This window comes from Topomyia yanbarensis, chromosome 3 (genome assembly GCF_030247195.1).
Source record: "Topomyia yanbarensis strain Yona2022 chromosome 3, ASM3024719v1, whole genome shotgun sequence".
Lineage (NCBI taxonomy): Eukaryota > Metazoa > Arthropoda > Insecta > Diptera > Culicidae > Topomyia > Topomyia yanbarensis.
The window spans coordinates 376883554-376896373 of record NC_080672.1 but is presented as its reverse complement, the minus strand read 5'-3'; the positions used below and the strand labels follow the sequence as shown (position 1 = coordinate 376896373).

At 31.9% G+C, this 12820-nt stretch overlaps 1 protein-coding gene across 3 annotated transcripts in view; it reads left to right on the top strand.

The window, feature by feature from the left end:
• LOC131693311 (uncharacterized) overlaps positions 1-12820 on the top strand; it is a 903090-nt gene that overhangs the window by 103999 nt on the left and 786271 nt on the right. For all 3 annotated transcript variants that reach the window (XM_058981027.1, XM_058981026.1, XM_058981028.1), the window contains exon 2: positions 11197-11857. In XM_058981027.1, coding sequence (XP_058837010.1) covers positions 11687-11857 — 171 coding nt within the window. In that variant the 5' untranslated portion in view covers positions 11197-11686. The remainder of the gene's footprint in view (positions 1-11196; positions 11858-12820) is intronic.

Genomic DNA, 12820 nt, shown 5'->3' with positions numbered 1-12820 from the left:
AGAAAACAAGAAAACAAGAAAACAAGAAAACAAGAAAACAAGAAAACAAGAAAACAAGAAAACAAGAAAACAAGAAAACAAGAAAACAAGAAAACAAGAAAACAAGAAAACAAGAAAACAAGAAAACAAGAAAACAAGAAAACAAGAAAACAAGAAAACAAGAAAACAAGAAAACAAGAAAACAAGAAAACAAGAAAACAAGAAAACAAGAAAACAAGAAAACAAGAAAACAAGAAAACAAGAAAACAAGAAAACAAGAAAACAAGAAAACAAGAAAACAAGAAAACAAGAAAACAAGAAAACAAGAAAACAAGAAAACAAGAAAACAAGAAAACAAGAAAACAAGAAAACAAGAAAACAAGAAAACAAGAAAACAAGAAAACAAGAAAACAAGAAAACAAGAAAACAAGAAAACAAGAAAACAAGAAAACAAGAAAACAAGAAAACAAGAAAACAAGAAAACAAGAAAACAAGAAAACAAGAAAACAAGAAAACAAGAAAACAAGAAAACAAGAAAACAAGAAAACAAGAAAACAAGAAAACAAGAAAACAAGAAAACAAGAAAACAAGAAAACAAGAAAACAAGAAAACAAGAAAACAAGAAAACAAGAAAACAAGAAAACAAGAAAACAAGAAAACAAGAAAACAAGAAAACAAGAAAACAAGAAAACAAGAAAACAAGAAAACAAGAAAACAAGAAAACAAGAAAACAAGAAAACAAGAAAACAAGAAAACAAGAAAACAAGAAAACAAGAAAACAAGAAAACAAGAAAACAAGAAAACAAGAAAACAAGAAAACAAGAAAACAAGAAAACAAGAAAACAAGAAAACAAGAAAACAAGAAAACAAGAAAACAAGAAAACAAGAAAACAAGAAAACAAGAAAACAAGAAAACAAGAAAACAAGAAAACAAGAAAACAAGAAAACAAGAAAACAAGAAAACAAGAAAACAAGAAAACAAGAAAACAAGAAAACAAGAAAACAAGAAAACAAGAAAACAAGAAAACAAGAAAACAAGAAAACAAGAAAACAAGAAAACAAGAAAACAAGAAAACAAGAAAACAAGAAAACAAGAAAACAAGAAAACAAGAAAACAAGAAAACAAGAAAACAAGAAAACAAGAAAACAAGAAAACAAGAAAACAAGAAAACAAGAAAACAAGAAAACAAGAAAACAAGAAAACAAGAAAACAAGAAAACAAGAAAACAAGAAAACAAGAAAACAAGAAAACAAGAAAACAAGAAAACAAGAAAACAAGAAAACAAGAAAACAAGAAAACAAGAAAACAAGAAAACAAGAAAACAAGAAAACAAGAAAACAAGAAAACAAGAAAACAAGAAAACAAGAAAACAAGAAAACAAGAAAACAAGAAAACAAGAAAACAAGAAAACAAGAAAACAAGAAAACAAGAAAACAAGAAAACAAGAAAACAAGAAAACAAGAAAACAAGAAAACAAGAAAACAAGAAAACAAGAAAACAAGAAAACAAGAAAACAAGAAAACAAGAAAACAAGAAAACAAGAAAACAAGAAAACAAGAAAACAAGAAAACAAGAAAACAAGAAAACAAGAAAACAAGAAAACAAGAAAACAAGAAAACAAGAAAACAAGAAAACAAGAAAACAAGAAAACAAGAAAACAAGAAAACAAGAAAACAAGAAAACAAGAAAACAAGAAAACAAGAAAACAAGAAAACAAGAAAACAAGAAAACAAGAAAACAAGAAAACAAGAAAACAAGAAAACAAGAAAACAAGAAAACAAGAAAACAAGAAAACAAGAAAACAAGAAAACAAGAAAACAAGAAAACAAGAAAACAAGAAAACAAGAAAACAAGAAAACAAGAAAACAAGAAAACAAGAAAACAAGAAAACAAGAAAACAAGAAAACAAGAAAACAAGAAAACAAGAAAACAAGAAAACAAGAAAACAAGAAAACAAGAAAACAAGAAAACAAGAAAACAAGAAAACAAGAAAACAAGAAAACAAGAAAACAAGAAAACAAGAAAACAAGAAAACAAGAAAACAAGAAAACAAGAAAACAAGAAAACAAGAAAACAAGAAAACAAGAAAACAAGAAAACAAGAAAACAAGAAAACAAGAAAACAAGAAAACAAGAAAACAAGAAAACAAGAAAACAAGAAAACAAGAAAACAAGAAAACAAGAAAACAAGAAAACAAGAAAACAAGAAAACAAGAAAACAAGAAAACAAGAAAACAAGAAAACAAGAAAACAAGAAAACAAGAAAACAAGAAAACAAGAAAACAAGAAAACAAGAAAACAAGAAAACAAGAAAACAAGAAAACAAGAAAACAAGAAAACAAGAAAACAAGAAAACAAGAAAACAAGAAAACAAGAAAACAAGAAAACAAGAAAACAAGAAAACAAGAAAACAAGAAAACAAGAAAACAAGAAAACAAGAAAACAAGAAAACAAGAAAACAAGAAAACAAGAAAACAAGAAAACAAGAAAACAAGAAAACAAGAAAACAAGAAAACAAGAAAACAAGAAAACAAGAAAACAAGAAAACAAGAAAACAAGAAAACAAGAAAACAAGAAAACAAGAAAACAAGAAAACAAGAAAACAAGAAAACAAGAAAACAAGAAAACAAGAAAACAAGAAAACAAGAAAACAAGAAAACAAGAAAACAAGAAAACAAGAAAACAAGAAAACAAGAAAACAAGAAAACAAGAAAACAAGAAAACAAGAAAACAAGAAAACAAGAAAACAAGAAAACAAGAAAACAAGAAAACAAGAAAACAAGAAAACAAGAAAACAAGAAAACAAGAAAACAAGAAAACAAGAAAACAAGAAAACAAGAAAACAAGAAAACAAGAAAACAAGAAAACAAGAAAACAAGAAAACAAGAAAACAAGAAAACAAGAAAACAAGAAAACAAGAAAACAAGAAAACAAGAAAACAAGAAAACAAGAAAACAAGAAAACAAGAAAACAAGAAAACAAGAAAACAAGAAAACAAGAAAACAAGAAAACAAGAAAACAAGAAAACAAGAAAACAAGAAAACAAGAAAACAAGAAAACAAGAAAACAAGAAAACAAGAAAACAAGAAAACAAGAAAACAAGAAAACAAGAAAACAAGAAAACAAGAAAACAAGAAAACAAGAAAACAAGAAAACAAGAAAACAAGAAAACAAGAAAACAAGAAAACAAGAAAACAAGAAAACAAGAAAACAAGAAAACAAGAAAACAAGAAAACAAGAAAACAAGAAAACAAGAAAACAAGAAAACAAGAAAACAAGAAAACAAGAAAACAAGAAAACAAGAAAACAAGAAAACAAGAAAACAAGAAAACAAGAAAACAAGAAAACAAGAAAACAAGAAAACAAGAAAACAAGAAAACAAGAAAACAAGAAAACAAGAAAACAAGAAAACAAGAAAACAAGAAAACAAGAAAACAAGAAAACAAGAAAACAAGAAAACAAGAAAACAAGAAAACAAGAAAACAAGAAAACAAGAAAACAAGAAAACAAGAAAACAAGAAAACAAGAAAACAAGAAAACAAGAAAACAAGAAAACAAGAAAACAAGAAAACAAGAAAACAAGAAAACAAGAAAACAAGAAAACAAGAAAACAAGAAAACAAGAAAACAAGAAAACAAGAAAACAAGAAAACAAGAAAACAAGAAAACAAGAAAACAAGAAAACAAGAAAACAAGAAAACAAGAAAACAAGAAAACAAGAAAACAAGAAAACAAGAAAACAAGAAAACAAGAAAACAAGAAAACAAGAAAACAAGAAAACAAGAAAACAAGAAAACAAGAAAACAAGAAAACAAGAAAACAAGAAAACAAGAAAACAAGAAAACAAGAAAACAAGAAAACAAGAAAACAAGAAAACAAGAAAACAAGAAAACAAGAAAACAAGAAAACAAGAAAACAAGAAAACAAGAAAACAAGAAAACAAGAAAACAAGAAAACAAGAAAACAAGAAAACAAGAAAACAAGAAAACAAGAAAACAAGAAAACAAGAAAACAAGAAAACAAGAAAACAAGAAAACAAGAAAACAAGAAAACAAGAAAACAAGAAAACAAGAAAACAAGAAAACAAGAAAACAAGAAAACAAGAAAACAAGAAAACAAGAAAACAAGAAAACAAGAAAACAAGAAAACAAGAAAACAAGAAAACAAGAAAACAAGAAAACAAGAAAACAAGAAAACAAGAAAACAAGAAAACAAGAAAACAAGAAAACAAGAAAACAAGAAAACAAGAAAACAAGAAAACAAGAAAACAAGAAAACAAGAAAACAAGAAAACAAGAAAACAAGAAAACAAGAAAACAAGAAAACAAGAAAACAAGAAAACAAGAAAACAAGAAAACAAGAAAACAAGAAAACAAGAAAACAAGAAAACAAGAAAACAAGAAAACAAGAAAACAAGAAAACAAGAAAACAAGAAAACAAGAAAACAAGAAAACAAGAAAACAAGAAAACAAGAAAACAAGAAAACAAGAAAACAAGAAAACAAGAAAACAAGAAAACAAGAAAACAAGAAAACAAGAAAACAAGAAAACAAGAAAACAAGAAAACAAGAAAACAAGAAAACAAGAAAACAAGAAAACAAGAAAACAAGAAAACAAGAAAACAAGAAAACAAGAAAACAAGAAAACAAGAAAACAAGAAAGCAAGAAGGCAAGAAAACAAGAAAACGCTCGTTTCGTGCACTGCTTTTCCATTCCTTTCTACTGTTATTATCAGTATTACCAAAACGAATGTGCGTGTTCCCTCACCATCCCTCTAGTGATCAGTGTTGCTTCAATTGCATGTGTTTGCATTAAATGATTTTTTTGTGCAGCTCCGTGCTAGTAGCAAACAAAATGGCCCTACCAGTGTCTGATTCGTGAGATTGTGCAGGATTTCAAAGTCGAGCTAAGCTTATAAAGTTCAGCCGTAATGGTACCCGAAGAAGCCAGTCTTGTCGTTTTGTTCGAGGCTACAAAACAGTTCGCCAGGCACGTAACTATCATGCCAAATATATCCAACGATCCAACGCATCACCATCAACACCAACGCCGATACCAAAGGTTCTTTTCAGAACCACCATTATTACCATAGAGAATTATTTGAAAATTTCCCATTCAAACGTGATTCTGTTGAATATTATTAGATTTAAATTAACGTCTCGAATTGAAATCACGACGCTCCGGTTATGTCACAGACATTACCCACCCATCTTTTAATGTAGAATACATTTAAGCTTTCAATACCGGGGTCCCGTTTCAAAATATCGGCTGCGGCGCCGCGTCAGATTTTGAACGTTAATAACTTTTATCATACTTAACAGAATGATTTGATTTTTAGGCCAATTTGTTGCAAATATGTTCCTCTATGCTGTATTAAAATTTGAAGTATGTATAACATGCACTAATAACAAAAAAATGTGTTTTGAAAATTTTTTCGAAAACGACCCGGAAAAGTGAAAATTTTCAGCCCATCCCGCACAGAGCCGTCACAATGGTGGACCAACCGAACAATAAAATAATGAAAAGTTTATATATAGCTCCACTACATGTTCGTTCCTATGATTATTCGCATTGGGTTGCTTGACGAGAGCAGTTGGTGGGGGAAAGACGGCATATTCCTTTGGTTTGGCCATTAGAAGCCGGACGGAAAGGAAAGGCTCATGCACGGCACGAGAACGAGCGAGAAAGCGATTGTAGTGCATATTAGCGCGATTATATAAATATCTGTCGGTCGGTTTTTCTCATCATTCGTATTCGTTCAAGCACTAGCAAGCAGCCAGTCCACCGAAGGAAAGCAGTTGGCGATGACGACGGTCGGAAAAAGTGCCCCAGCTACTGGTGACTCATCGCAACGCGATCAGGAACTGTCGCCCTGCAAGAATTTCGCCCCAACTAAAGGGCAACAGAGCAACTAATCTGTAGGCTATCGTTCCAGCGTCTGGGCCGTGAGATTGTGCAGGACTGCAAAGTCGAGCTACGCTTACAAAGCTAATGATGCCCCGAGAAGCCAACGATGCCTACTTGGTCGGTTTGTTCGAGAATGCAAAATAGTGCGCCAAGCGCATAACTTTCAGGCCAAATACATTAAATTGGCTCAACGTGTCCGTGGGGAGTCTTGTCGTTTTGTTCGAGGCTACAAAACAGTTCGCCAGGCACGTAACTATCATGCCAAATATATCCAACGATCCAACGCATCACCATCAACACCAACGCCGATACCAAAGGTTCTTTTCAGAACCACCATTATTACCATAGAGAATTATTTGAAAATTTCCCATTCAAACGAGATTCTGTTGAATATTATTAGATTTAAATTAACGTCTCGAATTGAAATCACGACGCTCCGGTTATGTCACAGACATTACCCACCCATCTTTTTTTATTGTGACCACGACTAACGGTTTAATATAGACACCTCATTTCAATATTTCGGAAGGAACAGAAGGTCGAGTTTGGAAAGTTTGCAACTTTCATTGTACTTAACTAAATTACACAATGTTCGCACTAATGATTCAGAAATACGACCAGGAATCTTCTATTAGATTTGTAAGTATGTATAATTTACATGAATAAAAAAAAATGATTTTCAGGAATCAATTATTATCTGTTCTGCCATTGGCCAGTACTATGCGACTTCCTCATGCTAACAATTCATTTCATCGTTAGCCATCTCCCTCACCAAGGCCAACAACGCCAACAAAAACGGTCCTTTTCAGGACCACCATCATTTTTGTAAAGAATAATTTGAAATATTCCTCGCCCAAATCACCTTTTGTCCGAAAATTCCAATGAGTATCAACATATTTGAAGAACGTGTTCCTTATGTATTCTACATCTCTCCGGTTATGTCGCAGACATTACCCACCCATCTTTTTTGTCTTCCGTTTCTCTTTATTATTCATTTTAATTCATTTTTACTTATTGCTTGATTTGTTGTTTTGTAAAAAAGGAATATGAAAATAATGAAGAATATAGAAAAATATGGCGCTGAAAAAGCTGAAATATCTTACACTCCTTAATGTTTTCTAGAAGTCTTGAATAGTCGAGAAACATAAACATTCAAATTTATAATCATCTAGAAAATATTTACACAGATGAAAGTAACTAATACCTTTAAAATGATGGCGCCGTTTATGGTAAGCGTGACCCCAGTGGGTGTGGGTTCAATCTCAGCCTAACTCGTTGAGCTTTTCTGAGATAAAAAATCCTAAAATCCAACAATTCAATTCAATGTTCAAAATCCGATTTGAAAGAACTGCAATATTCAGAAAATCAAACATACATCGATCCTGAGATCTAAAAATGAAGAAATAAAAACAACAACTCTTTGGATCAAATCTTCGCAAAATGGATAATGGCAATCCCACAAAATATTAGTTGCTTCAAAACTGAAAAGATACCAAAAACCGATTTAATCCACCTAGCGGTGAGATGAGACATTTCTTACACATTTCACTATTGGATTAGTTTGCAGAACTCACGAGAAGTAGGCACCCAACTAGAGGTGGGATGAAAACAGTTTCTAGTCTTGCGCAAATAAAATCTCGAATAAACTGAATAAATTATAGAAATCAACAAAACGACCGAAATAAAAAAGTAAAGCAAAAAATGAAATAATAGGTTTTTAAATTCATAAAATGAGTAGAAAAATTAATGTAAATCAAAATTAGAAAATACACGGATCAAATTGGATTAGGTTCTTAAATAAAAATTAAGATTATATTTAGAAATAGTTATAAGATTAATAGAATAAATTGACTGATACTAACAAATTGAATGAAATAAAACGAATGACTGAACATGAAATGCATAAAATTAAAGATATGAATAAAATGAATCAAATGAATCAAATTGATTTAATTCATCCAGTGAATACTATGAATCAAATTAATTAAATGGATCAAATGAATAAAAAGAATGGATGAACAAAATGAATAAAGTAAAAAATACATGAAATGCATAAATAAAACAAACGAATCAAATAAACAATATGAGCTGAAGTGATAAAATGGCTAAAAAGAAGAAAATGAACAGAATAAAATGCATTGATTAAAATAAAAATTAAACAGTGGTAAAAGGTTATAAATTAATATAAAAAAATAAATTGAATCAAATAAATTATTTGGATGAAATGATTAAAACTGAAAAAGTTGTCAGATTATTAAAATGAAGAAACTGAACAAAATGAATAAACTGGAAAAAATGAATAAAATGCATACAATGAATAAAATAAGTTAAATGAATGATATGAGTAAAATGCACAAAGAGGATAAACTGATCAGAGTGAATCCAAAGAATGAAACGAATAAAATAAGTAAAATGAAAGCAGATGAACAAAAGGAATAAAAAGATGCTGAATGAAATAATTAATTAAAATGAAATGGTCATATATTTGAAGCTAAAAACATTTTTGAATAATGAAAATGAATATACCGGATTGTACGAATTTGAGAACCATTGCATCAGAAAGTTTTGAAATATTTTTGAAAATCCCATCTTCTGAGAAAATGCTAATAAATATGCAATGGACTTTCTAGGGTTTCCATTTTTTTTGGTTTTATTCTTTTTGTTTTCATGCTTCTTTACTTGACGGCGTCGTTTTAAGATTATTTGGTGTTTCTACTTTATTGTTGGACCTTTATTAGTTATCAGGAACCTGGAACGTTCAATTTGCTTTGGAATTCGGAGTTTACTTTTTGGTCACATATTCCCGAAAAAAAGATTTATATACAGAATAGAATTTACTGGTCCAGTATTTTAACGCGCAATTGAATATAGTAAAATGAGACACGGTCACATGTGCTTTCAAGCCCCTTGAACAGAGAACGACAGGGAGAATGCGATTCGTGAATGAGACAGGTAGATATTTCAAAGTTTTTATTTGCATTGAAGTAAATAGTGTGAAATGTCTAGGCTATGTTGATAGCATAAAAGCCGTGCATTCAGTTGATTGCAATTTCCATTCATCCTTATAACTTTCATATTGTTTCGTTCGGAATTCTCGTGCAGGAAATATGGATAAATAAGTCCTATACAGACCAATACTGTGAAAAAGAAATGGTTCAAACTACTCAGTATATCCAGATATGGACGACGATAAGTTAGAAGACACATTGTAGTTGCATCCCCCATCGAGAATGGGTACTTTGGGAGACTTCTTTTCCTGGATCTAATTTGTGGATATTTTTGGTCTTTGAACCGTTATTTTTCATGAAAGTTCGTACCAATACAACGAATGTGTAGCTGATAAAACTCATGGTTCATTCGCCTGCGCCACGTTCCGTCTTCCATCTGCACGCCACCATGATGGCAAGTCCAATCCTGCTGGCTTCAGTTTTCAGTCTTTGAGCATATGTTTCATTCAAAATTCAATATAGATACGAATAGTTTAAATATCGCACGTGGAATGTCTCTTTTGAAAATTTTCATCGTCAAACTTTCATATTACCCAGTTTAGCTAAATATTTTCCTGATATAGCCATGAATTTCCTTAATTGTAGTGTAGATACAGGCTTTGAATACAATTGAATTAAAGTTGAGTTGATGTAGCAGCAGACAAAAAATAGTTTTGTTTTCTCAAACCTTCGCAATTACAATTAATAAATATTTCAGATTGGCAGAAGATCTTATCACACAACTTAGAAATGGAAACAGAAATAGCTAGATAGATGCGATAGAAGAGAGTCAGAGAGAGCGAGAGAGAGAGAGATGGGGGGCGTGTGAGGAATGGCAAATGATGGTTAATGCAGTGATATTATTTTTATAGGTATATTATTATGATATATTGATTTCTTACATTTTTATCATAAATAATGTAAGTAGTAATTTTTGCGCCATAACCAGTATAACCTAAATCTTGCAAAAGAGATAAATTTTCGCTAGATTTTTGGGCTTCAAACATACAGTTGCTTTCGCTTTCGGTGACGCCACGAGTATAATTATATGATAAACCTTTTATTTCACTACTAGGTGAATTACTTGTTGATCTGTGTATTGATATACAATCCAACATTTACCTCATGATTGAACGCAATGCCTAATCCAAGGGATAAATACTAGAGCTCACTGTTTCTTTATCAACACATTATTTTGTCTTTGAAGTGAGCTTACATATTGATGTTTGAGAAATAGTTAATTTATTATAAAGGTAATTCACAAAATTTTCTCAACATCGAATTCCTTGAATCACGTAGATGTGTTTTCATACCCTGATATCCAAAATCGGTTTAGTTTTGCCCCTAAAACACCAGTAAAGCAATACTCTGTATGAAACAATCTCATTTTTAATTAGTGGAAATTGGTAAGCGAGGACTAAAAATACAAAATGTTTAATATCTCCGCCGCTCGTGCACGGATGTAGACAAATCTATAGCTTTTTAGAAAGGTATTTTTACAAGCTTTCTATTTATGTGTAGTTTGTGGGACAATATTCTATTGTTCAAAAGTTATTCGCCAGAAACCTGCTGTGTTTTGACAAAATCGCACATATCTCAGAAAGTAAACAACATATCGAAAATCAAAAATAATAGTGTCAAATGGCAACGTTAGGCCTTTCATTTGAAACTAATTTCATTAAGATCGGTTCAGCCATTGCTGAGATAATTACATGACATTTTGTACATACATACATACATACACATACACACACACACACACATACAGACATTGTCTCAATTTGTCGAGCTGAGTCGATTGGTATATGAGACTCGGCCCTCCGGGCCTCGGAAAAAGTTGTCAAAGTTTGAGCGAATCCTATACATTTCTTTTGTAAGAAATGTAAAACCAAGCTACCATCCTACAAAAATCAAAAGCTCCCACGATCTAACTCATGATCCAAAGATCGATAGATTTAAAAATAAAAATTTCTAATATTACCAAACAGCATATATTTGAAGATCCATCGTTCCAAAAATCTAAAGATCCACAGATCCAAAATTAAAAGATTTCAATCATTACAGATACAATTTACTCGAAAATCCTAAAACTCAAAAACTCGCAGAACAAAAAATCAATCTGAAGTTTTTGAAAAACATTTAAAAAATTTAGCTTCAACAAATAATAATCGGAAACGGCAAATACTCAAGGGTCCCAGTACGCAGCAATCTGTTTTTCAGTTAATTGATTTGAACGTATCACACCAACAAACATGTCAACCACTATATAATCGAGACATTACTGTATCGTACGTTTCTGATTCCGTTCTTATTGTTTTCATTGCAGAACAATATCAACTCGTACAAGGCATGGCCTCCTCCTCAAATTCCATTTTCGTGCGTGTCAACGAACCGACTGCAGAAGCGGTTTCCGATTTCAATGATTGAAACCAGCCATCAACTCGTGTGGCCGGAAATATGAAGACGAATCCGAAAGCTGCTTACCGTTTTCCCTGGTGATTTCCAATTCGTTTAGTGTGTGTATGTGTTAGAGTTTCAGTGTGTATTTGTTCAGTGCCGGTATTATCCAGAAGTGTGATTTGGGAGGGTTGAATAAAAGTGATAAAAGTGATAGATTTCACCAGAATCGGATCAATAAAACAGATACTAAAGGATGGCCAGAAGACGAGTACGTGCCACGGTAGGAGATGCGTCTTGACAGCGTGGTGTCATATTCAGTTGATGGTTTTCCGACTGATTTTTCCACGCCCAGGTGGTGGTGAACTTTGTTCAGAAGCTTACGAAGAGTTTTGCTGAGCTGGTGGCAAACGACGACGATGAATCTGCATAAACTGAGCAAACGGCATTCCATCCACTCGATGCAGCCGCAGCCAGCACCGGTGGGGCGATCATCGGTGGACGAATCGGCAGCCAGAGCGGCGGTGTTGGCTGCGGCAGAGAGCGCAGCGGGTGCCGGGACCAAGCAGCGAAAGAAGGGCAAGTTCAGGGTGAGTCGGAATAGTGAGCGAACTGTAATTTTTTTTGCGGGGGGTGGGTTTTGGGACTTTTCGGTTCTTCGGATTGGGTTGGCACTTTGCATTGCATAATTGGTTGTTCAATTGGATTAGTGGTTGATTTGATTTCTGAACTCATTGTATAAATTTCACTCTGTTTGCGTTGGATTTAAGGAACAAGTTAGTCCGCTGAAACGAATCGGATTAATTAGTTAGAAGGAAGTAACCGTACCCAAAGAAGAGAAATCCACAAGTTTCGGAAGGATTTTTTTTTCTATTTTAAATAGGTAACTACTTCTGGGTTTAAATTTTTTGTATAACTTATTGTTTTAGCAAACGAGCGAAACTTCCGTACCAGTACTGTTCCCAGAAAAAAAGCTCATGATACACAGTTGTCCAGAGCTGTGAACAGCTGCCCAAAATTAAATATCTCGCGAGTTTTACATTTTAGGGTGTCTTGAAGACAGTTTCAGTATACGAAAAGCTCCTGCTCTTGGTGATGATAAATCGATGGTTAATCTGTCTAGTAGTGAGATCTGAAACCTACATTGTCAAAATGTTCATATTCAGGATCGGTGTCTTCGACAAAGTTTTAGTAAATATCATTCCAAAAAACTTTACTGAAGACACTGGGTGTCTCTTTCTTCTTTTAATTGAAATATGGGAAATTTTTTGTGGAAGAATTCATAAAAGAACTTTTGCTTTATAATAATTTGCTTCGAGTTTCTACTGATTTGAAATGTTCTACAACATTATTCAAAAAACAAGTTATTGTTGGTTCAGCCGAAAACAATTTTCATTTTTCATTTAGGTACGATTTGTTATGATACCCAACACATCGCACGACAAAATCAACTGCAATAGAATCGGTTAAGTGTGATTTATTGAAAACAATCAACTTCTCTTGTCGAAATTTGCAGGTGCATACATAATATGCAATTGGTGCGTATTACAGCA